General features: G+C 40.9%; 2 protein-coding genes across 6 annotated transcripts in view; both read left to right on the top strand.

Moving 5' to 3' along the window:
- The window catches only part of uvssa (UV-stimulated scaffold protein A), a 46473-nt gene extending 20834 nt beyond the window's left edge, over positions 1–25639 (top strand). For 2 of the 5 annotated variants that reach the window (XM_050042974.1, XM_050042975.1), the window contains exons 9-15: positions 4939–5053; positions 14148–14361; positions 15481–15642; positions 15943–16126; positions 16219–16330; positions 24578–24752; positions 25093–25639. In XM_050042974.1, the coding sequence (XP_049898931.1) occupies positions 4939–5053; positions 14148–14361; positions 15481–15642; positions 15943–16126; positions 16219–16330; positions 24578–24752; positions 25093–25186 (1056 nt within the window). In that variant the 3' untranslated portion in view covers positions 25187–25639. The remainder of the gene's footprint in view (positions 1–4938; positions 5054–14147; positions 14362–15480; positions 15643–15942; positions 16127–16218; positions 16331–24577; positions 24753–25092) is intronic. The other 3 variants (XM_050042978.1, XM_050042977.1, XM_050042976.1) reach the window with 3 other exon arrangements.
- The window catches only part of spdl1 (spindle apparatus coiled-coil protein 1), a 581008-nt gene that overhangs the window by 40985 nt on the left and 513150 nt on the right, over positions 1–26873 (top strand). The gene's annotated exons all lie outside the window — the stretch shown is intronic.

Raw genomic sequence — 26873 nt, 5'->3', positions numbered from 1 at the left:
AAGCTCTGCTGGTTTTCTACCCGGAAGTATTTGTAAACAACAAGGTGAATCCCTCTATAGTCCGGCCGGACGGATGAGTCATGGCCTTGTAAAAGATTATGTTTGTTTCTTTTAGTTGGCGAGAATGTGTCACCGCAAACGCGACAAACATCCACTAACTTTGACTGCGTTTCCTGCGAGCATGGCTGAGCCATTTTGTACCACTACACGTGTTTCTAGTGGGACTATGTTTACAAGCACAAGAGTTCAGCGAGCCACCGAAGGACCGCCCTGCAGATTTACTATTGGTTCTGCAACGTAGGGAGTTTTTTTAAACTCTGAAATTGTATCCGCCCATCTAAACACAAAATCAGGGAGAAAGTCATCAGTCTTTAGTTAAGCAAAGCGTCTAAAGACTGACTTGTGAGTCTAACTGCAAGGTGGTAATTTTTTTTTCTTTGTTTTTTTACTTCTCCCACTATTTTTTGGACTTGATGTGGTCTTTGTGTTTGTCTGAATTTGATCTATGGAACAGCTGTAAAGAGTTCAAATCATAGGCATTTGTGGTGCCTGCCTTTCATCTGGACAGCGCACCGATGTACAATATCATATGCAAAGAATCTATTGAGAAAAACATTTGGTCAATTTATCAGTAATGAAAATAATTGTTGGTGAAAAGGGCATTCATTGGGTGAGCCTGCACAGGATAAGTGGCCATATAAAATGTATGGTTGGAAGCACTGGATGCAAGTGTCTTTCATAATCAGCCAGTTGATGCATTTTTTGTAATTGGTACCAGACCTACAGTATGTATTACTGCATAAATAAACAACAGCCCACTGTTTTCAAGTAAAAAGCCAAGTCAGAGGAGAAATACACCCATGTAATGTAGTATTTAAACATTCATGGGATCTTAAAAGAAAAAGGCATCTAAAATAGTGTTCACTTTATTCATTATTATTTTCTTCTTTTATATATTGTTTTCACATTTCATAAATAGGCCTGTTTCCTCTCCCTCTCAGACCACCCACCATGGCTCAGCCTTTGCGGCTGCATTAACGACAACTAATTAGGCTTTAATTGTTTAGTTGCTAGTTAACTGAATAGTGAGTATTGTAATATGAAGTGTTTTAATTGGTCTCTGTGCACAGGATCAAGAGGTGTGTTCAGGGCTGTGACATGGTTAACTGACGCTGTCTTATGGTTCAGTTATGTGCGTGTGGGTGTGTTTTAGTAATCATCTAAGGACTCATCATTTGTAAACTAATTCAAACATTCTAATGGGCTTTATCAGCGGTAACACAGCAGCCTTGCTATCACTCTCTCGCACACGCACACACACACACGCACACACACACACACACACACACACACACACACACACACACACACTAATGAAAAAGAGGCCTTTGGGAATAAGGGGTTAGTTTAACGTTAGGTTTTACTGCTCCTCATAACCCTAATCACTGTGATTATTATGCTGCTAGACTGTAGTGTGTGTGTCTGTGTCCTCAGCTGTTAAAGACATAGCAGCCACCACACACACACACACACACACACACATACACACACACATTTGTGTTATGGAAATGACCCCTGTGTGTATGGAGTGTTGTGTTCTGCATTGTAGCCCAGCCAATGGCTAACAACCTCACCAGGAAATTAAAAACCATAAATTCTGCTTAGGGCTGATAGCAGCTCATCACACACACACACACACACACACACACACACACACACACACACACAATGGTTGCCATCCCGTGCTTGCCTAAGTCAAAGAGATCACACAACCCCGAGGAGGACAGTGAAGGAATGAGGGATGAACTGTATGGAACTATTTCAATATGTATCGTCTGGTTGATGTTTTGCTCCTCACTGACAGTTAATTGGTTGCATTCAGTATATCAGTTAGTGTGGGTCCATGATGCAGATTCCCTCGGTCATAGAAAACCTGGAAAAGTCATGGAACTCCACAGTTTCATTTTCCAGGCCTGACAAGTCATAGAATTTGTAAAATCCTTAAAGGTTTTGGCAAAAGTCATGGAATTAAATTTTCACAGTTACCTTCTGTGAATAACCCTCCATAATGTAACATAAAAAATGTATTTTCTGTAGCTGTTAATGTAATGTAGCTCTAATATGCATTGAAGTGTGATGTTTTTTTCACCATCAAGTACATTTCCTAATTTTCTCTCCATGTTCAGTCTCTTCCTCCAGGTATGCCAGATAGTTTGAATCTGATATGTTTGACCGGGCAAATGGGGCAAGAAAAATAGTGTTGTGACTGTGTGATTTAACATGTTTCCATACCTGTGCCCCTCTAAGACTTTTAAATTGTGCTGGACTTTTGAGATTGAGCAATTGAACTAGGCAGCCAAGGGATTTCAATAATCATTCAGAGCACCAATGCACACTTGATTTCATAATAACTGCTCATTAGGTAGAGTGTGGTCCTACAAAGGTGTGTAATATTAATATTCCTATAATATTCTAATTAAGATTTGGAGTAACCTGTACTAATATAGTTCTGTTTGTATTATATTATGTGAATGTATTAAATTTTTATTATGGGTCTTAAAAGGACATGGAAAAGTTTTAAAATTCTGTTGATGAAAGTTTGTGGCAACCCTGAAGGCCTGACCATAATTTTTGACTCTCATTGTCAAGATTGGTGCTAGGCCTTTCTTCTTTTGCGCCAAAGACATTTACTGTATTTCTGTTTCAGTGAATTTTGCTGAGGAAATTCAGGCACATCCAGTTATAGAATTGTTCAGTATACTTGCTATGAGTCTATTTGACTGCAATCACTTGATGACAGAGCTATTTAAACCTGAGTGTTGTTTCTATGAAGAATTATGATGGATGATTTTATTGTTCGGTGTAATTTGACCTAAAGGAAGCAACTAAATGTTAGATAATAGAGAACCCTAGGATGGAGCCTTGGGGAACTTCACTCATGATGTTGGTCTGCTTGGATGCTTAGTCACAGAGACAAAATAGCTCCTGTCCTTAAGTCAGGACTTCAGCCACATCAGAACTGTGTCTGAGTGTCCAATACAGTTTTCCATTGTGTCTAGTAGTGTTTTAAGGTCAACTACCTAAAAGGCAGCACTAAGATGCATTAACACAAGGACTCTGATTTTCCCTTAATCTGTTTCTGGAAGAATATAATGATTTGCACAAAAATCACACCTGTCCTTTGAATTGCTCATACCTCACCCTGATGGCCTATATCTGGATTGCAGTTTTCTACAGCTGTTAATAGCAGAGAGAGACTGCTTCCATGGAATTACTGACCCCCTGTACCAACATCAAATTTGTAGACTTTAAGTACAATAAAGTCCCAGTCTTCCAAAAAAAAAGATTTATTTTACAGTTCTGCTATTTGGACTGAGCCTCAACATTCCTGACAAAGTATCAGGTTTTGGCTTGGGTTTGGCCTTTTTTTTGTTGTTGTTGTGTACAACTTCAGACTTTGGCAAGATTGAGATGCACCGACTGCAATTTTCTGGGCTGATTACAACTTTTTCCTTGTTGTTCTGAATAAGTTGCTTAATTTCTTGCTAGTCACTTTGTAGAAATGAAGTTGCTAAGAGAGTCTGAAAGTCGCTACAAAGCATTGGTATTTGATGACCTCTGAATGAGAACAGCTGTGACCGTTACTGTCGATCAAGCTGAAAATTGGCTGATTCAGGTCACTTGCCAGTTGATCAGTGTATCTCTAGGACCATCCTTATTAATCTGGAGAATATTGAGAAAAGGTGATAGGCTCAAAAATAGATAAACAAAGAGGGCTTATTAATCTATATGTGTTGGTAACAATTTCTTTAGTGTTGGTGTCTTTAAACATGAACTGCACTCTAACAAAGAGGGCTGATTGGTTTTAAGCTGCTGGACCTCTGTACTGTATTTCCTTATCTACAGTATATTATCGCCGTTTACAGATTACTCATTTTTTTCCATAAATGACAAAGCCATCCTGTGTCAATACATGTGTGATTGTATTTTTTGTTAGTTTTGTTTTGTAGAAGAAATAACTAAATTGTAACAGCTTGTGAGGCTCATGTTTCAAACACATAAGGAACAAGCTTCACTGAGGTGGGTTTTATTGCAGGACACTGTGCAGGTGTTGCATTTGTTGTTTAAACTCCTGAAGGTCACAAGACTCATCATCTCCCTGTGAAATATGATCAAATCACCTTGTCCAGGGTCGGTGTGTGCGCCAGTATTTGTGTCTGTTTTGTTCAGGGTGCCCGGGTGCATAGTGTAGTGTGTTATTCTAGTTCATACTGTACTGTGCATCTCAGCAACAGGCTTATCCTTTGTCCATCTCTTTCAGTCTCACACACCAAATTCCAGTCACTACCTCACTGTTCTCTTCTTTCTTATCTGTCCATCACACTGCCAAGATGCTTTGCCCTCTGGTTAATGTGCTGTACACACACACACACACACACACACACACACACACACACACACACACACACACACACACACGTTTGTAGTCTCATCAGACTGAGCTATGCTCAACACTCAGTAGGTGATGGATGACAAAGAGTAGTAAAAGACTACACACTATGCAAGTGTATGCAGACAACCAGTATACAGCAGGCGACAGAAGTGTATAAGTAACACTGTATTAACTATATTGTAGCTCTTAGCAGGCAACTGTTTCCCTGAAGTCTTGGCTCCAAAGTAGAAATAACAAAATAGTAGTTTGACGAACATCCTTCTTTAATTTAAGGTTTGCTCTGTCTCATGTGGTTAAAAGTACTTGGGAAAGCAGTGATGTAATCAAATTTTGACAATTCATTGGACTGTCGGTGCACACAAAACAAAATGTATTAGAAATATGACCAGAAATATAGAACTTGGTCAAAAACAGTTCTGCATGTTCTGAATTATTGTGTTTCTAATTCTGATGTTAGGAGCTAAACCCTACCTCCTCTTTCTCAGATGAGGGCTTCAGACGAAGGAGAGGACGATGACGATGATGATGATGATTTCGATGAGGTTCCAGAGAAAGAGGGCTATGAGCCGCACATTCCAGAGCATCTGCGAGCGGAGTATGGTATGAGTCTAACATCACAGGCACACACACACACACACACACACACACACATACACGTGCATCTCAAACCTACAGACACGTGCATAAATAGTGAGGTTAAGCTACAAAAGAAGACCTGCTGCTGCCCTAATCTTTTAAGATTCACACACTCTACAAACAAACACACACACACACACACACACACTTCAAAGAACGACAGCAGCTGGTAATGTGCAGGTGAAGTGCTTCTTAAATGGGTTTATTTATACAACCATGGTTAAAGGAGCTCTGTATGACATTCAGAGCATATCTGTGATTCAGAGTCTGGGCCGTGACTGTCTGCAGACAATTCTCAACATTCAGGTGGCTGAGCCAGCAGCAAGCAGCTAACAGTGCTAACAGCGTGAACAGTGCTAACAAAGGCAGCAGTGTTGACAGAGCTAACGGTGTTAATGTGTGGGGGAACCGGAAAGTGAGTGCTATGCTTTCGCAACGATGCTGTCGCCATTATCAGCCAGTGAGAAAAACACACAGGAACTCACATGCACGCTAATACCACCATTTGTCAGTACACGTGAACCATTTTAGATTACACACAGTCAGCTGAGAGATCGTTCATGTGAAAACATTGATTACTAAAGCTTTAAAAACCTGACGCACAGCTTTACAACTGGTGTGTTTATTCACTCAGGTTGATGTTACAGTCACCTCCAAACTACTTTCATCATAAACCCAAGAAATTACACTGCCTTAAAAGCCTATTGAGCCTAATCAGCTCACCATAGGTGAGATAGTGGTCTTCCCTAGTCTCACATGCTGGCTTCTGACTGCTAACTATGTGTTTTTGTCTGATTTGGAATGCAGCACAGCCTTGTAATGGAGACAGATAGTTTTTTTCCCACAAGCATTTTCCCGGTGTATCTTTGATGGATACTGTCCTGTCAACACATCCATTTACCTTCACACACACAGTCATCACTAGCTACATATGAATATCTGTTTAGTATTTTTCCTTCTTGCACTGTGGCTGCATTGGACTCATATGGATCGTGTCTATCCTCCAGGCAGCACGCTAGGTTAGAGGTCAAATGTTCAGGTCATTAACCAACTGCCTGCTCATCTTATTGCAGTGTCAGCTACATGACAGCATGTTTTGATAGAATTTGAATGATGTTTATATCATTATCAGCAGCCATGTGCGAGCTCCAGGCAACAGTAAACACTAAAACTCTCACTGTGCTGCTCGGTCAGCCATATTCAAGCTTCTCACCATCACTCATATAGATTCATATGTGAACTTTAGTTTCTTTACTGTATGTGTGTCTGTCTTTATGTGTCTGCGTTAATGGCACCATAATAGAACATGTTGCAGACGATGCCATTATTGCTAGGTCAGCCATGTTGTTGTGGCTGTGAGGTGACCTTTGACCCCTGCCAAATACTCCCCACCAGCCTCCTGAGTCATTACATTCACACTGAGCTCCTTCTTTTACCTGCGAGCCCGTCCCTCTCCACTCCCACCTCCCTCCATTACTAATCAATTAGACGCTAAAGTAATTAGATTGTATCTGATGTGCCCAAAACAGCTGTGTGTGTGTGTCAGGGTGATTAGTGGGCTAGGTAATGATCTACAGGGGCCATACCAAATTAACAATGCAACCTCTTTAATGAGCCCCTATTAGCCCTGCACCTAGATTTTACCCCCCACACACACATACACACAAACATGCACACACAAACACACACACACACACATACACACACCAGCATCAGCAAAAGCACTCTGCATGTGTATCCATCATTTGCTTGATTTATCATGATATGGATTATTCAGACTGTATATTTATACTTTTTAATTCAATCATCTATTTAAAGGATAAGGCTGATGTCACTCTTTTTGTTTTAAATCTCATGAAAAAAACTAAAACCAACAACTCTGTAGTCTGTCTCTCAATATTTCCCGACTCCCCGGTCCTGTCTGTGGCACTTTTCAGGCATGTTAGTTCCTACTAAAGACGCAAACATGTTTACAAAGACATGGTTAATTTTTAAAAAGACTCAGTAATGTCCTAAAACAGCCAGGTCCTACAGAGTTTTTTGAGGGGAACTAGTTTCAGCTGTGGACTAATACACAATTGGTGTGCTTGTGAGTATGTACAGTACCATGACAGTGCACACTTATAGTTTATAAGTATGTGTTTCTGTGTTTCACACAGTGAAGAGCTACTTTGTTTAAGCAGTTGGCTTGTAGGTAAAGTGATGGTGTTCTAACCTTGCTATATGCTTAACTAATGAAATGAGTTTTGCTCATCTTGTAAATGTGATTGAATCTTATTTAGGATGAAGCTTGTCCTTTATAGTAATTACACAGTCATGGACACAGTAATAAGTGACAGATGTCAGCAAAAGATTGTGATAAAAAAGCATACAATATGCATGTCATTTACTAATGAAAAGTTCCAGACTGCAGGAGTCTGCTGCATTACTGCAGTGTTTGCTGATCCAAAATTTCGCCTGAGAGCTCAAAATGCGCGTCAAACAGCATTTATTGTTTTCTATATATGCAGTCAAATTACATCTACTTTGTTTGCACAGAGTTCAACTTTGGTGATTTTTGACTTGAAATTTTTTCTTGTTGACAGATAGCAAACCATCTCGACAGTGTTGATGTTTGAGCGATTATTTTGCGGGAGAACACAAATTAGAAAGGCTAACATTAGTTGTGCTGCGCCATTTAGTTTTATTATGCCTCTGCACTGTTAGTGAGTTGTCTGTCCGTCCGTCTGTCTATCCCATTCTCATGATCATGACATCTCTAGAAGGCCTTGATGAATTTTTATAAATTTGGCACAAATGTCCACTTGGATTCAGAGATGACCTCGTTATATTTTGGTGGTCAAAAGTCAAGGTTACTGTGACCTCAAGTTTGTTTCATTCTCGTGAACACGGTATCTCAAATAGGCCTTGAGGGAATTTCCTCAAATTTGGCACAAACGTCCACTTGGACTCAACGATGAACTGATTAGAAATTGGTGGTTGAAGGTCATAGGACTTTATACACTAATTACGAGAAAATTTGACACACATTTCTAATGGAATCAGATAATGAAGTGATGACATTTTATATCCAAAAGGTCAAAGGTCAGCTTCATTGGGACATTTTCTGGCTATTACCTAATGTTATATCTCAAGAACAGAAGGGGAGTTATTGGTCAGATTCTGAACTGGTGACACTAATCCGAGGTGTCCATCATGAAACTGTTGTGACTGTAAAGATCTTCTGCTGCTGAGTTGAAGACGTGTGTGGAGTAAATATGCTGCATAATTTGTCGCTCGTTGGCAGAAACATCCATATTTGAAGCATCCTCTACTCCTCATGGCTACATATGGGTCTGGACAGACATGGATGTAAACTGTAACTACAACTTGAGTGGCGCGCAGAGGCATACAACCACAAGCCCTGCTCTGCCTGAGTTTAAACGCCTAAACAGAATAGAAGTCAGCAACAGACAGGCAACAGCTGTAAGGAATCAATGCTATAGATACATCTTGGATCTATTGTGGCAAGCTAGCAACAATGTGTTTATTGGTAAGCTAACCAGCCTCAGTAGCTCTCCAAGCAGCCACCCAACAAGTAGTCACTACCACGTAGTTATCAAACGTCCTACCCCACCTATTTCATAAAGATGCACACATGGTTTTGGCTGTGTCACCTTCTGGTCTGACTGGACTCTTTTACCATATGATAGCATTAAGTGACCATGTGAGACAGGCACTTCCTGAAAGCTCTGCATAAAATGGACAGCTTTATCATGTTATAATGTTTCCTGCAAACTAGTTGTAGCTGTTGATAACATCTACTTTTATATTTGATCTAATTATAAAAAATAATTACTATTCTGGACAACGATTACTAGTATCAGATGAATCTCTTGAATCTCTAAAAGGGTTTTTTTTTTTTCGGTTTGGTATTTTTCTGTAGGCCTCAGTATGTCATTGATCCTCTTCGTATCACATCAATTCATCTGTTCTCTTTCACTTTCTCTGATTACAATAGTCTTTCTATTGCTTTCTGTATTCCTCTGACTCTTTTCAGCTTAGCCAGTGGATCACATTTATCATTTCTCTATATTTCTTCTCTTCCTTTTCTTCTCATTTCTTCCAGTGTTCATTCATTCAGAGAAAGCCTTGCTCTGCTCTGGTCTCTCCTCCTTTTATTTTATTTTCCCTCTCGTTCTCTCTCTCTCCCTCTTTCTTCCCCTCTGTCCTGTTCTGTCATTCTGATTATCAGTCCTCTTATCCCTCTCTCTGCTGTCAGGACACTATCTCTCTCTTTCTCAAATTAACATTTTAATTACAGGCCCTGCTTAACCCGAGAAAATCAATACCTCTTTCCGCCTTTCCTCTCTCGGTTTCTGTCTCCCTCTCTTTCGCTCAAACCCCCTTAACCCCTTTTTTCTCTCTCTTTCTCTAACAACCCCCATCACACACTCACACAACTCTACACATTTCCTCCCATTGATCTGTGCATCTTAACATCCTCAACATCCAGACAAACCTCCGCCATGTGTTGAAAAGAGCAGATTGAGTCGACAAAGAGAGAGAAGGAGGGATCACAGAAGGAGGAGAAGGTGAAGTTGGGATAACATGGTATCATGGCTATTGACATATTTGATTTAGTTTTTCAAAATGCACCTTACTTTTTACTTAACTGTGCAAACATGACTGTGATTATGAAATCATGATGTAAGGCGATTAACACTGTAACATGTAGTGTAAGGACCACTGAACTGGGATTGTGGAAATACTGAGTTCACGAGCAGAGGACTGCACCTGATGATTATTTTCATCATGCATTAATCTGCAGATTATTAGAGGGTGTCCGCAGATCCTTAAAAAGCCTTAAAAAGTTGTGTATCTAAATTAAAGGCCTTAAAAAGTCTTAAATTCCTACAATTTCATTAAAATGGTCGTGAATTCATCACTCAATGGTCTTAAAAAATACGGCACAACTATTTTTATTGTGCTCCGCTTCTGTTGCAAAGAGATTCATTTCATTTGCGTGAAGAGAACTAGCCTGGCTCCGCCCAGCCCAAATATATAGCTGCCAAGCTAGCAGGTAGCGCGCACAGTCGTTTCTGAGGTGATAGCATAGACTACTTGACTTGTTTAGCTAGACGTTGTAGCGGTAGCCTAGCTAAGTAGCTAGCACTACAGTAAGCTGTAGTCAGTCATCGGTCGATCAACTGCCACTTTCTTCCACCATGGGGAATTGCCTGACAAATAAAGGTCAGTCAGTCATTCAATCAAAGATGCCCTAGAGGGCGCCAAAGCTCCGTGGTCTCAAATGTGCTTGGCGCTTGTTGTAAATCTTGGTCTAAATTCCATTCCAAGTGGCATTAAAAAGGTCTTAAAAAGTCTTAAATTTTACTTGCTGAAACCTGCAGATATCCTGTATTATCTCAGTAATCAATTCATCTTCACACTATAAAATGGCAGATAACTGAAAAATGACATTCACATTATTAAATGTCTTGTTTTGTCTCATGAACATTCCAAAACTAAAATTATTCAATTTACTATAATGTAAGACTTAGAAAAGCAGCAAGTCCTCACATATGAGAACCTGAAACCATGACTCTTAATCAGTTATCAATACAATAACCTATTAATTTTCATTCAATAGATCAGTCAACTATTTATCACAAATTTGGGCTTGAAACAAAAAAAGGTTTAAGAAACAATGAGTGCATTTTTAAGTTGATTTATTATTTTGTTGTTTTGGAACTAAAAAGGTCTAAAATGACCTATGGAATCAGTGTGATTTTTTTCCAAATTCTGTTTGAATTTGGCCTATTTTTCTGTCATTATTCTAAATATTGTGAGGCTTAAACTCATTTGACATTTGACAAGAAAAATCAACATACAGTAAGTATTAATTAACACAAATATGATAAACTTGAAACAACTCACACAATCACTTAAAGGGGAACTTCAAGGGTAACCTGGACCCTATTTTCCCATGTTGTGTGTTTAAAAGACTAATGTGACAATTTTTAAAATTGGTCCAGTATTGAGTGAGAGGGCTGCAGCCAGCAATAGTGAAACAGGCTGCAATGTAACCACTCAGGGCATGTTTGCACCATCAACGTAAGTCCACTAAAAGTACTTGTTTTTGCCGCTGACAGGCTCAGATTGTTATAACAGGTGTCTGACAACATTACTGAAGGACCCCTACAGAGGTAGACCTTTTGTTAAAGAGTAAGACTATTTTTGTTTAACCAGAAACAGCCCCGAAATCCCCATCGCAAAATCGACCAGACTCCAATAAAATAACCGGTACTTTTAGCATGTGTAGAGCCAGCATATTTTCATATCTAAATGGGTGAATAAGGGGTTTATTTTAATCAATCCAGAGTTGCAGATTGTTGGGACAGTGAAAAGACAAAGCACAATGGCTTTTGGGGGGTTTGTTTTGTTTCTGTCAACTGTGAATGAAATATGTTTTATGATGATAAATTACTGTTTATTTAAGTGGAGTCTGGTGGGTTTGACAATAGCAATTTGGAGGCTGTTTCCTGTAAAAAAAAAAAAAAAAAAAAAGGATCTTACTCTTAAACAAAGAGGTCTATCTCTGTAAGGATCTTTTCAGTAATGTTGTCAGAATAACAATCTGATCCTGTCAGTGGCAAAAACAAGTACAGAAATTAATGGTGTGAACATGCCTTGAGTATTGCAGCTTGTTTTGATGCTGCCTTCTGCAGTGGTCTCACTTAATACTGGACCATGTTCAAAAATGTTTGCCCCCATATGTCACTAACAAAAACATGGAAAAATAGGGCCCAGGTACAAAACTACCACAGTTCCCATTTAAAAAGTAAAGTTAAATATTAAATCGGCCAATTTTGGGCATTTTTACTTAAATTTAAAGTAACAGTCTACATTTGATCAAAGTTTTTGTCAATGAAGTTTCTGTCACTTGAATAATCAATGAATCAACTAATGGTTTTCGCACTGATAGAATTGGATTTTTCAGGACTTCAGGAGTGAATCGATCTGGCTTCAGGATGTCACTATTTAAAGTATGGTGTTTGTTTTATTACACTTCTGAGACACACATGTCTCTGACAGTGTATATTCCTCAATAGATTATTTTATTTGGTGCAAAAGCAACAAAATCTTTAACAAATGTGTCCTTTTGGAACCCGACCTTACAAAATTTATGACAGTCTGACCATGAAATTATCTGAGTTTGTCGAGCTGGAGCCAATAGATCTCTGGTAACAGCCAGGTCTTAAGTTCAAAATACATTCAGAACAAGGCTTGTATTTAAGACATGGATTCAATATTTTCAAACTTGCACAACTTTCTGTAGTAGTGTTCATACAGAAATTGAGTGTTTTAACTCTTTTGTATGTAAATTGTTTGTAAAGCAGTAGAGTAAATATGCAAATAGGCTGTCGTCCTGATTAAACAAAAAAAAAAAAAAGGGCAAATCACTGTGTAGTGTAGCATGGCAGTGATTGAATCTCTGAAGCATCCAGGTCAGTCTTAATAATGTGTGGGATAAGCATGTTGGCTGCTCTCAGCTTACTGCTTCCCTCTGATCTCACCTGCAGCATGTGTGTGTGTTTAAGTCCTGTTCAGTCCCCAGAGAGCCTTGTTGACCCAGTGTTTGACCACACACACACACACACACACACACACACACACACACACGTCCTGGACAGACGGCTGCTGATCTTTCTTCATGTCTGTTAGCACTTTCTTCTGTGTGACAGTTCTGTCTGTTTTACAGTGTGTTAAGATCCAAATAGGTCAACCTTGCATAATGACATAAAAACAACATATTTAAATCCTTATAGAAATGTAGTAATGATCTACAGATGTATGGGTTGGATGGGATGAGTGTACAACGTATTATTTTTCCCCCTCTGAACCCCCTGGGCCCCTTGTATATTCTCAATGGCCCAGTTGGCAAAAAATTAAAATATCTCTTTTTCTCCCCCATAATTTTGGTGATTATATGTGAGAGAACAGTGGATTTCCTTTGAGGTTTGTTTGTCTTTTTTGTAGTCAATGATATGTAATGTTCATGTACAAAACTGTACAAAACACACTCTGGTGGCTGTTTTTCACCCAAGAGTATTGTTGTTTCCATAAAAAGTAGAGAGTTCCTGTTTCTTTTTGGAGCAGGCCACATCGTCTGCCTCTGCCTGTCTGTGACAGTGACCTCTCTGAACTGCTGCAGCTTGCACACGTGTGGTGTCCACACAGACCGCATTGCTACTGCAGCGCTGCTGCCTGCCAACCCTGTCTTTCTACACTAAGTTTGCCTTTGATAATCACCTTCAGTAATAGAGTGTTTCATTTCATCACGAGAAATGTCATTTATATACATTTTGGACAGGAAAAGATTAAGAAGCATGTGCTCAATTGTAAATAATAAACAGTTATGTTAACAAATGAAGGGATTCTGTCCACAGAAATGCAAGAGGGCTTTTAATTTGAAATGGAAACAGAAAGCGTAGAGTTAAATATAAATATTTAGATTGTTGTTAATGTCTGTGATATTGACACTGTACAGGTATAATTGGTTGGTATGATGACAATATGGATATCAACAGATCATTTTCGCAGTTTATTTTGGCAGAGAATTGTGTGTGTCATGGGAAAAAGTAGGCAAGTCGCCGAATCTCTAGATATCTAGATCGAACCTGTTAACATGGGGGCCAGAATGAATAGCTTGCTTCTGAGATGGACGGTTTGGCCTAGGCATTTTTTTCGAGTACGGGTAAGAGGCTAGCAGGCTAAGAGCGCAAAAAAAAAAAAAAGAATTTTGCTTTCTCCACCCATCTTTCAGCAAATAATGATGCACTTCATAGGTCTCGTCTTGAGAACAGTGACATCCTCTGCAAACTCTGATTGGCCAAACAACTTGAACGGCATAAACATTTACTTGCCCCTGGCAATTAGACCTAGGGTTATGTCAGGCCCTTAGATATGTTTTATGTAGGGTGTTGTGATTATTTTACTTTATAAAGAAGAGGAACACCAAGGCGTTGCACTTCAGCATTCAGTATAATGTTAAGTTCCTCTTGTCTCTGTTTGGCAGGTTTGGATCCAACTCCTTCCACCTCAACAGCACCAGTCACAAAACAACCTCCTGCTAAAAGACCTGCAGCTCCACCTCCTCCGTCCTCCTCCTCCTCGTCTTCCTCCGCATCCAGGCGGCTGAAGCGACTTATAGAGGAGGAGCAGGATCCAACATGTGCAGCGGCCACACTGCGCCACCTCAAACAGAACCTCCCTCTGCCCGCAGAATCCAGGTACAAACACTGACAAAACTCTACCTTTCACCATCCCCTCATCTCTGTGACGTTCTCTCACATGTTCTCTTCTCAGTTCACTTTCTTACGTCCTCCTGTTGGGAGGGTACATGGACATTCTCATACCTCACCTCCTCTCCTCTTATTATACTGTACCTACATTCACTGCATGATTTATAACATACCTTACACTTACAGGCATGTGTCACTCACATGAGCAGGGATACACAACAAATGAAGATCTTGCTCTGATTTGGTTGTACCATGTGGTATTTAAAGCCTGTACATGTTTGGAGGTTTAATGTCCTTAATTCTGAAGCCTAGGAGTGTTAATGAACCATAACTTAGTCCTGGAAGAGAAACTTTGCAAGTATTGCTCCTGTGTACAGCCAGTATAGATATGCTCCAACACTGAGAGGGACGGTACGACCTCCTCTCCTGGCCGACCCTGTAGTATTTCAATAAATCACTTCAGTGGCAGAGATGCAAGGCTATGGAAGACAGACCCATCTGCGTCTACCATTTTCCCAACCTACCTTGAATGAAACCAGCTGTGTTCCTATGGACACTGTGCATCCCTCAGTTCCCCTGCCAGCAGGGGTGGGTCCAATCTGTATAACAGCAACAACAGAAAGTTCAGTAGTTTCAGGTACCATCACAAATCAAATTCTGTGGGAGGCACTTATATTTATTATACAAATCTCCATAGCATCGTTTAAGACATCATTAGAGATAAAACTACATTGGCCTTTGAGAGCAGGCACTAAGATGAGCCTCAAGGGCCTCCCTCGTAATGACCTGGCTAATTAGATCAGTCTCAGTGCCCTAGACACCAGAGATGTTCAGCCACTGTCACTTCATCAATTTCCATTTTTGCGTCATTTACAAACCAGCGCTACAGATGTGTGTTTGACTGCTGCCCACACAGAGCAATGCTGCTATCTCATACCTCATACAATATCTCCTCAAATCAACTTTGTAGAAATTAAAGGACATTAACTGTTAGTTCAAGCAATTAAAATGCTGATCACATTTATTTCCCTCTAACACACATTTGATGATTAAAGTGCTGTCTAGGTAGTTTGTGTTTAACTCTCCCTCCTCTCATTTGTCCTCCAGCACCAGCACCAGCACCAGCACCAGCACCAGCAGCAGCTCCTCAGCTCCCACCTCATCTCAGTCCAGTTCAAAGCAGAAGGCTGGTGATGCTCCTGTGGTGCCATTTGGTTTGGACCTGTACTACTGGGGCCAGGAGCAGCCCAACGCTGGCAAGATCATCAAGTAACACACACACACACACACACACACACACACACACACACACACACACACTCCAACATTGTTTCACTGATAGACACAAATGCAGCTAAACACATGACTGTAGAGTACAGTGAGCTGTGTGTTTTGTCACACACACACACTACATTTGTGTGCATGTGCATTTATCACATATACCATGTTTATTTTATAAATAATGTCTTACATTGAATTCCACACAGTAATAGAACTGTCTTAAATGGTCTTCGATGTGGGTTTCTGAAACCTGCGTATAATATGGTCCCCTATCTTGTCTCTGTACAGGTCGACCTCTCAGCATCAGTTCTGGGTTCCCATTCAGGTAGATGAGGAAGTGGAGAACGAGGAGCTCCTGGCAGAGAGCCGGAGCAGATACATCTCCTTCCCCGGCAAATTCACTCCCGTCAGCCATTACTGCAGAGCTCCACTGGGCGATGGGAAGCTGTGTCAGAGACAAGACCGTCTCAAGGTACCAGGACAAACACAAAATGAGACATGTATGTCTGTTTCCATTTGCAGTTCTGTTACTGTGTGTTTGAGCTGCCACTGATTGTCCTCCAGTGTCCTTTCCATGGGCGGATCATTCCTCGAGATGAGGTGGGTCGACCCTGCAGGCAGGAGGACCGACTGAGGGAGGAGAAGGAGGAGAGGAGGAAGAGAGAGGAGCAGCCTGGTGAGGAGTGATACTCACACATGCATTCATGTTACTACCCACTCCTTAATTCTCAAAAATGTCACAAAAAATTTCACCAGAAAATTTAAGCCACATGAGACTGCATTAGGAAGCTCTCGTGACCTGTAACAGTAGCAAAGAAACAGTAAGAGTCATATCCATGCATATTCATTTATATGCTGGGGTGGCTTTATGGTGGCCAGTGTGCCACACACCGACACACACACACACACACACACACAGTGACAAGGCTAACTGTTAGCATCACGTCAGAGTCGAGCCGTTTCGGTGTCGGTGTGAGATTGTTGGCTTGGTGTCGGATATTAACTGCTGCTGCGAGGCTTCTGCCAAAGTGGCAAAACATGATGATTAGTGATGAGATCATGTTATCCTGTGTTAGCCTCGTGCTAACCGGCCAGAGCAAGCTGGAGAAGAGCGACTCACGAAGACGGTCCTTAAGCGTTGCGTTGAACAGCATTACATAACTATTCACATACAGTTAAAACTATTTTTGCAATTTTCATTTGCCTCCGCACTTTTTATTGCAAAAAAAAAACACCTTTAAATATCAGAACATGCATCGCAGGTTTTTAGAAATACTGTTGTGAAATCAGGCATTTCAGGCTGCAACAATCCCAAACAAGTTCCTTTTTGATCTTGAGCTTTTATGCATGATCTTCCTGTGCCGATGGAGTTTGCTAATTTTTACCTTATTAAACACTTACTGACATTTTCTGAAGAGTTCATCCACATCGGTTTGCTTAGTGAGCAACCTGAGCATCTTTTTTTTTTTTTTTTTTTTTTTGGTCGAAATAGCTTAACTGTTACTAATCACTGGTCAGTTTACCCTAGATATCTTGTTGATGTAAATTGGTGTGGACGTATCCATGGACAAGTGGTTTTGGTTGTTTTTGCTGGTGGTGTAAATGCCTTCGATCAGTTTGTGAGTAGTGATGGTAGGTTTTCCTTTTTGTGCACCAGTAACATCGATGAAGAGACCAAACCAGCTGTTGTACACATTATCATTGTCTGATTGTGTGTGTTTGTTGTTGTGTGTGTGAGTGTGAGAGTGGCACCACCCTGCAGGAGGTCCACCAGCTGCCTGCAGTGTCTTGTTAACCATCAACTCCCTGTGTGTGTGTGTGTGTGTGTGTGTGTGCGTGTGTGGCCATGGCATGCAGTCCAGTGAGTTGTGAAATAGCATCTTTTGTTACCAACTACACTATCGATCCACGAGTCAATCTCACACCTAGGCACACACACACACACACACACACACACACACACACACACATCAGTCTCACAGTAGGGGCGGTAGTGGCCTGAATGAGTTGATGGACCATTGGCCTCAGCTCCCTCTACTACTCAGTCACACATTTACACACAAACATAAACACACCAACACCCACATGTATCCACGGGGAGGTTAAACAGGCAGTGAGGGACACTGTAACGCCCAGTTCAGACCAGAGAGTCACGATGAGACAAGTTGAAACAGGCAATGCACCATTTTGCAATCTTCTAAAAACCTGCCGGTTCATACCAATGCAACTACATGAGACGGTGTATCATCTCTACGCAGCAACTCTCTGTACTTCCATTCTGATTTTTTTCAGCTTTTCAGGCTTATTTTATGGCTTTTATGGTTAAGCACATACAGCGAGCAGCAGCAACCCATCATACGACACAGGCACATTGTGAGGACGGAAACAGAGGGTTTGGTGGGGACGGAGCATCTGCCACAGCAAGTCGAGCTCAGTTCACAGCGCCGCAACTTCTCTCTGCAATGTTCTATAACAGTTTTGTCTCGTTGCAAATCTTTGGTCTGAACTGGGCTTAAAGGTCAGCCGGGACCAGTTGTCATAGCGGCAGACATGGAGCCAACATAGCTGTCTCTTGACCTGTGTGGTCAAACTGAGGGCTATGTAGTTTTGGTTTACTGGGTGACGGCATTGTCAGCAGAGTGATGTGAGTCAGAGACGTGTGTTGAGTGTGTTAAAGTGTCTTTCTGCTTGTAGTGACCATCCAAACATGCTGGCACTGTACGGCAAGCATCAAGACAGCCAGAACCTTAGAGGATGTTCAGTCCAAGAACAGCACTGCTGCTTTAAGAAAAAAGAAAAATGCAATGTGAAAGCGTGTTGCATCCATAGACTGTATTGCATCAGGTACTGGTGAGATAATTATCCAGGGAGTCTAGTGAGTGTAATACACCCATGAGTTAGAAGGAACATCACATGCTAGAACACTATTTTTGCGCTGTTTCCAGTACAAATATGGAGTTAACGTTACAAAGTACTTTAGCAGTAATCGTAGTATTTTTTTTTTTTCATCCCATGATGACAAGGCTGTACTCATTGTCCGAAATTAACTTTATGAGTCATTTGCCCAGGGGGCTTGTAGGTGAAAAAATCCACTGGCCAATGTAACATACTGCCTTTTTGTCACAGATATAACCTACTCATTTCAGTGCATTTCATTGTAATAATAAGGTACTTGTTGAATACCAACTTAAAGAAGAGGCCAGAGCAAGGTGTCAAGCAAAATGATTTTATTATAATGAGCAACTCATCACAGCCTCAGCATGTGAATATGTTTCCTCTGGTGAGCAGTGATGCAGTGTATATGTGTAGGGGTTTTATTGTGAAAGATAAGAAGGGAAGCAGTGACGCTGTAAGGCGCTGGCATTGACGCTGTGAGTAAAGGTAAGGAGTTTACTGTCTTGGCTCAGACTACAGAGCCTCTGTGTTGATATTTCAGTTACCTTCACATGTATGGGCCCAACTCATAACCCTTACCTACACATTTGCCTAATGGTAGCAGCAGACCAGCAGCAAGTGGTAGTACAACAGTGCCACACTAGGAGTGTGTCCTAGTTAGTCAGTTTCATAGTAGGACGCAGGTAAAAACACATTTGCAGTGTACGTGTGTGTGTGTGTGTGTGTGTGTGTGTGTGTGTGTGTGTGTGTGTGTGTGTGTGTGTGTGTGTGTGTGTGTGCTAAAACTACAGGCAGGGCAGCTGTGGCTCAGGAGGTAGAGTTTGGTTCCTCCTGTTGGCATGCCGAAGCAGCCTAACGTTGAGGAAGAGTAGCAGGTGGCACCTTGTACGGTAGCCTCAGCCACCAGTGTGTGTGTGTGTGTGTGTGTGTGTGTGTGTGTGTAAATTGATCAATGTGGCTCTGTAGTGTAAAAGCACTTTGAGTGGTCTGAAGACTTCAAAAGGCGATTTACAAGTACAGGTCCATTTATCATACAGCGTTACAGTAGATACTATCAGCATAGTTTTATATTTCATGAATATTTTGGTACAAACATTTACTTGCCAGTGTGGTGGATAGCCATCTCAGAATTATTCACCAAATGGTAAATCTACCTGTATTTGGCGCTTGGCAGTTGTTAATTTCAGACCCTGGCTCTACTGTTTAAACACAAACACATGTATTGGTGAAATGCCACTATAAAGAGGGGTTTATACGTACCAGTGGTGTAGCCTGACGTGCACTTACCTCACAAATGTCAGTTCCTGTTACAGCGATGCAGACCCCCTGTTTATTTTTGTAAACTGAAAAACATTTTCCTCAGTGGAAATAAAGTTTTAATTTACTTTTATTTCACAGATAAGAAACAATAAATTGTGAGGACAAAAAAGCCCCCACAAAATAGCATTTTAAGTCCTGTGTGTGATTTATCCTGGCTTCGTTCGAGTAGAAGAAAGTCTACTAGCCACAAGGCTAATCTATGCAATGTCAAATGTCATAGGCTTACAGCAGTAACGTTAGCTTGTTGTGTATGTGGGGGAAATGTGTCTAATACAAGACAATTGTTTTGTCAGTGAACCTTGTGAGTAACAATTGAGCCAAATTTTGTAACTTTGTTAAATGTTGCTATTGTTCCTGGCTTCATATGAGTGGGGGAAAACTCCACTAGCCGCTGGGCTAATTTATGCAATTTTTTATTTGTGGTGAAAATGTGTCTAGCAAAAGACAGGTGTTCTGTCTGTGAACCTTATTAACTATAACAGAGCCAAATTGTTTACTTGTGTTTAATAATATTGCATTTTATGTGTGTTTCAGGTGATTTAGTTGAATCAATCAGACTTTGCACAGAAACCCCACCACTAGCAAATATGTAAGCAGAGCAGAGTGACGTAGACAAGTATAAATGCTTTCAATGGCATAAACCACTTGCATAGGCTACGGCATAGAGACTATATACAACCTTAAATCAACATCAACATGCCATGACAGTACAGGCCGCTATCTTGTTCACCATCATCAGTATGTCTAAAGAGCACTAGTGCTGTATCTTGACTTCTTCTCTTGCATAGCATGTCTTCACCTGTGGTACTAAAGGTGGAGAAACCTAGAAGTAGAAAATACCCAGACCTCTATTCTATTCTATTCTATTCTATTCTATTCTATTCTATTCTAGTAGTAGTAGTAGTAGTAGTTCAGTAGTACCAAACATCAGAGTCCATGTTGTTGACTGACTGACTGCTGGGGATGAGAGGAATAGATGCTCCACTACATGGGCTCAGACACACACACACACACACACACACATATCCGGGGTCCCCATGCTTAGTGGTGCGTAGCTGAGAGACGTCTGAACAAACCAAAGACCCCAGATGCCTTAGTGGATGTGTGTGTGGCCTGGCCCCTGCCCTGACACACACACACACACACACACACACACACACACACACACACACACACAGACCCCAGCTGGAGGGGCTAAGAGGTGTTGACAGAGAAAAGAGGGCTGCTGCAACACTGATTAAATTCAGAGGACTGTCCTTCTCGCTTGGCCATCTCCTCTTTCTTTTACCTTTCTCTATATTTTCTTTTTTCTTTCTTTTCTTTCATCTGTTATTTCTATTCTTTATTTTCTTTACTTTCTCAAACTCCTCTAAGATCATGGCAACAAAGTGATAGAGGACACACACCCACACACACAGTGTAAATGCAGCTGCTCCTCTTTTAGCAGTAATGATTCTCCTAAATACACCAGCTGCTTTTCAATTACTGCTCTTCTGCCTGTGTGTGTATGTGTAATGAGGGATAGTTGAAGGTCCAGTCAGACCCAGGGTCAGACTGGCTGATTAATAACCCCCCCCCCCGGCTGATTAATAACCCCCCCCCCCCATACACACTCTCACACACTGAGCTAGGGTCAGTGTTTTGACAGAGCAGAGAGCCCGGCTTCAATCCCATCACAATCACAGTGTAATTACTTTGCATTACTGCAGGTTTATCTCTAATTCCACCGCAGTACGTCATTAACTAGAAGCGTCTCCTCGTTTAGACCGTCATTACTCTGCATTACACACGCTTTTACTTTATCACCCAGAATTATGACATTACACTTTTCATTAACACCACAATTGGATCCAAATGAGCCTGCACGACACACTGTTTACTACTTCTGCTCTGTAAAACTGTGCAGGATGTTATCAGCTGTAATTACTTCATTACACTTTTCATTTACATGAGTCTTTGTTAAAGTTTCAGTCTGTTATTGTGGCACTGAGAAAGAGTAGCTGTTTGAACAGGAGGAACTTTATTACATTCACATCATAGAAACTGACTGAACAAAGTAAAGCATGAAGTCAAGTTGAATTTGAGACTTTTAAACAGTATCAGCTGCAGTAAAGGTGTTCGTGACTGCTCTTAAACTGCTGTTTCACAGCTACTATTCTGTATTGTGTGTGTCCGACTAAATTTTGTTTCAGTGTCAGTATTTTCCAAAAACGTATCTTAGTTTTAGTCACACTTAAACTTTTAACCAATCAAAGTGAAAATGTTTGTTGTGCATTGAGCTTTCGGGGGCTAAGGCTTTTGCCATCTTCTTGTGATGAGCAGCTTAAACACTGAATAACGTTGAAGCTACTGTTGGTAACTTTGATTAAAAAAAAAACCTTTCTGCCATATTTGCTAAAACTGTCACTATATCATGACAGTAGTACATGAGACGGATAATCTGTGGAAAAATCAGGTTCCTTTGGCTCCTCCTAGAGCTCCTAATGGCATTTGCAAGAATCCACTGCACCTGAACAAAAACAACCAATCAGAGCAAGGAGGAGTATGCTCTCACTCTGTCAAGCTCAATATCTTCAGTGCGCAGCTTCATGAGGAGCTTTGCAAACACAAAACTCCTCTGCCAACAACAGTGTACTGTTACACAGCAAAGACAAGTGAACAGAGATAGACCGTCGATCTTTTTCTGAGGAAGTGACAGTGAGCTTTTCGTTGTCTGACTTCTTTTGTTTACAGTGATTAGCCCCTTTTACATTTACAGCTTAATCGAGCTATGCTCAAAATTCGATTTTGGCATCTAATCGGACTTCTGTCCTTGTCCCAGTTTACATGCAACTGAGAAAATTGAATTACTGACGGGAACGTGTCCTCCTCCTCAACACTAGGTGGCGATATGCGTCGTTTCAGCGGGTTAATACGGCCCCCTTTCCGGTTGACCTATTACGTCACTTAATAATAAACAACTGGAGTCAGGCGGCAGACCGGCATTTTCGAACAACAGCAAGATGGATAATCGTACAGCTTTGTTCATCTCGTACGTAATGTACGCGTTACTGATTGTGCAGATAAGGTGCATGCTATCCCTCGTGGTCAGACAAGAACACCGTATGCTGTTGGAGGGCTACAACAATAGCATGTCTTGTCTGTTCCGGGGTCATACGCCAGCGCGGGGGGTGTGGAGCATGCACACATGCATTGTCTAGTTTAACTCCGATTAAGGCGTATACATGCCGGATAAAATCGGAGTTGGAGAACTCCGATATTAGTCGGAGTAACGCATTTACATGCACTTCAGATGTCCAGTTATAGTCGGATTAAGACAATAATTCGTTTTTTTCAAGTGTCATGTAAACGTACTGACTGCCTCTTCAAGGTGGGAATTTCACGCCGTTATGCCACCTCGCCGTTCTGTATAAAAGGTACAATCACAGTTGTCTTTAACCTGGCACTGGAGGGCCACAACAGCGCAAAAACCACATCTGTGTAAAAGGGACAGCCAGCATAATGGGTCCATTGACAGAATGGTTGTGACATTTTGACGATGTGTAATGTGTGCAACCCGTTTTTATTTTTTAAAAAACAACTGTTGGCAGTTAGTAGCTAACTCAAGGAAAGAGAACAGCATCCGAAAGATGTCCGCAAATTGGAAAAAACAATGAGGTCTGGGAGCTCCTCACCCTCTGAGCAGAGAGTGAGATCAGCCACCATAAAACAGGGATGGTAAATGATTGCTTTGCCATGTTATGCCATTGTTATTGTTTATAAAGTGGTGCTGACACATATGTTATATGTCACACTAGAGGCTGACGCTGCTGTGTTACACGTCACGCCTGCTTTGCTTCCCCAGTGCCTACAGCTGTCCAAAATCACACACTGGGGCACATGATGCCGCCGTTGTTTGGTTCTGTGTAAAAATGGAAAGGCGGCGTAAAGAAGGGACTTTGTAGTGGCTCTGTAGCGTGATCATTGTGTAAAAAGGGCTTCTGACGCTGTGTTAGACATCTCAGCTCTGATTGGTTGTTTTTGTTGAGGCACGGTGGATTCTTGGAAATGCCATTAGCAGCACCAGGAGCAGCCAGAGAAACCTGACTTTTTTTCATAGATTAAATGTCTGATAAACTACTGTCAGGTTAATGTGACATTATGACAGAGTTATTTTTGTAAAAGTTACCCAGCTGTAGCTCTTAATGTAATCATATATTCCTCTTGTAAAAGTTTAGAGGAAGATGTACATGGTTGACAGACTCATCCCCACTGATAGCCTATAAACATGGAAGATAATCAACTAAAATGAATGTTAATGGAAAGTAACACTACACCTATGTCAGCATGCTGGCGTGGTCTAATTTTCAGTGGAAGAGTAGATGATTCTAGTTCATAAGTTTTCTTTTCATTAGCCGTATGATGGCTGCATACAGTACATCAGACTGGTGTCACACGCCTAGCACAGCTTAAAAATAAAGCTGGCCAAACTCGAGCTTATCCAGTATTGTACCACCTGAAACTATGACATGCTGGACTGGGTACAATAACAAAGGTAGGCAGTGACTCAGAAGTGTGACCAAGCTTCCAACATGAGAACCACAGAGCTTTTAATACAGCTACATCTTACAGTATGTTCTTGTGCCAGTTACCAAGAGCCTGAGATGAAATCTGGTACAGATTTCCTTCTTATTTCACCTTTCAAATGATTGTTTTCTGTCTGTTGCAGACTGGCGGGATGCAGAGCTGATGCAGGACATCGAAGCGGCAACAGGAGAAAATCTGGGCTCTGACAAGGTGGGGAAGAAAGGGCGAGGGAAGAAGAAGAAATACCCCAACCTCAGTGATCTGAAGCAGAAGGCCAACACGTCCCGCTCCAGGCTGGAGAAAAAAGTCCTCAGCAAGTGCGTCACTTCCTGTCCCAGCAGGAACAGCATTCTCTGAAAGCTCTGAAACACTGTGTCGTTTACCGCTCAAGTATTATGAATTTACATCACAGTGTGTAATACTGCATATCACAGCACAGCAGTGGACTATATATGGTGCACAGAGCATGCACAGTCAGGGTCACACATGTAGTTCACTTAGAGCAGCAGACCACCATTCTAACATGTAAACTGATCATTATCTACTCATTTAAAGAGACTTATGTCATGTTCCTTAAGCAAATGCTTTTGTATTTGAAGATTTTAATGTTTTATCTGATTTCTTTCTTCTTCTCCTCTGTCCTGTCCTTGGTTCCAGGAGCGCCATGCGCAGAGTAGCTGACGTTTTGAGTAAAGCTGACAGGAGAAAACACGAGAAGTTCTCCAACCAGTTTAACTACGCTCTCAACTGACCTCCAGGCAGCTAATTACGCCTTCAAGTGAAATGAGATGGACTGAATGCTTCTGTTAGAAATATTTAATTTATTAATGTGCACATACAGTTAATGGATCTGGGCTAGAGATGAACACCGTTAAAATAATATTTAAAACAATGTTTGAACACTGTGATGCAGTTGGGATGATTTCACTGCTGCTTGATCAGCTTTTAAGGTGAGAGACAAATGTACAGTATCTCACACTGTACACCTACAGCCTCTGAGTTATAATCAGGTAACAGAAAAATACTTTGATTTATTTTCATCTTATCTGCCAAAATGTTTAATATTGCCTTTATATCAGCCAAATCCACTTTTTGTCATGTTTAATTGAAGTTTTAAATTCATTTTTTTCTAATATTTTGTACCTGAGTGTGTTTTTTGTGTAAGTGTAGTGTTGTTGAGGATTAAAGCCCATGTATTTCCTCAGCCAGCTGTATTTGTGTCTTTGTTGTTTCCTCTTTTTTTTTCATTCAGCACACAAGTCTGCAGCACCACATTTATTGACTGTGAAAAGTTTGGACAGTGTTTGGAAGTTACTCCAAAAAAATAAAAAAAAATAGGGTGAATGGGATCATAAGGGAAATAATTCTATGTTATATTTTTATTTGAAAAACTTTTAATTAGGTAAAACTGAACATAAAGGTTTTACTCTACATTACTTTTATTAATTCAGATCATTTGAACGATATGTAGACTTATAAAGATATTTAACTGTTAGCTGTCAGTGTGTAATGTTTGAGATGGAGACAAAATACCTACTCATCAACATGCACATGATGAAAAGAAAAACAAACTTCAAATACATGAGACAGAAACTCAGCCTCTACACTTAAAGGATTACTCAAACAGCCTGGCATTTCCACAAAGTTACTTTCACAAGAGACACATTAAAAAAGAAAGATCCAAATTAAAGCGGCAGACACTGAGGTATCCTGACTTTTTAGTTTGGCTCAATTGCCGAAAACACAGGATCCTACATTTCTCATAATGCAATCAACAAAGGTGTGACTTGAGTCAGACTCAAGTTACAAATTTAATGACTTTTAGATCCAACTTGACAAAATAAACTTGCAACTTGACTTGGACTTTGACTTAACACCAGTGACTCGTGACTTCACTTGGACTTGAGCCCTTTGACTTGGAAATACCCCCCCCCCCCAGCAGTGATAACTATCTTTGGGGTCATCGGGTGGGAACCTCCTTTCACCAGTGTTTTGTCTAGTTGGTCCCACAACACCTCCAGGAGGCTAGACAGTGATCTCTGGCATCCCAGAGACACTCCCCTAATGCCAGGTCTCACTGCTCCCCACACCAACCCAACAACCTCCTTTACCTTACATTACACATGGCTTTCTCAGCCCAAACAGCACTGCCACCTTCAACCAAACCCAGGTTCTGTAAATGCGAGCTCCAGGTAGAAGTAGTGCTAATACTACCTTTCCTAGCACATTCACCATATTCTATCTCACACGCTACATAGCATAACTCCAATATAAGCTAAAGTTAAAGGAGATAGATAACTCACAGGATCAGCAAACACACTCACCTTGCAGCATGGTCTCAAACAAAAGGGGAGTCAAATAGGCCACTCCCACACTTAAATAACCTTTCTCTTCCTGGATTTCCTCCTGAGAGGAAGTGGATCTCTCCACCTGATCTC

Source organism: Epinephelus moara, chromosome 4 (genome assembly GCF_006386435.1).
Source record: "Epinephelus moara isolate mb chromosome 4, YSFRI_EMoa_1.0, whole genome shotgun sequence".
Lineage (NCBI taxonomy): Eukaryota > Metazoa > Chordata > Actinopteri > Perciformes > Serranidae > Epinephelus > Epinephelus moara.
The sequence above is the reverse complement of the archived record's forward strand: the minus strand, read 5'-3'. Positions and strand labels throughout refer to the sequence as shown.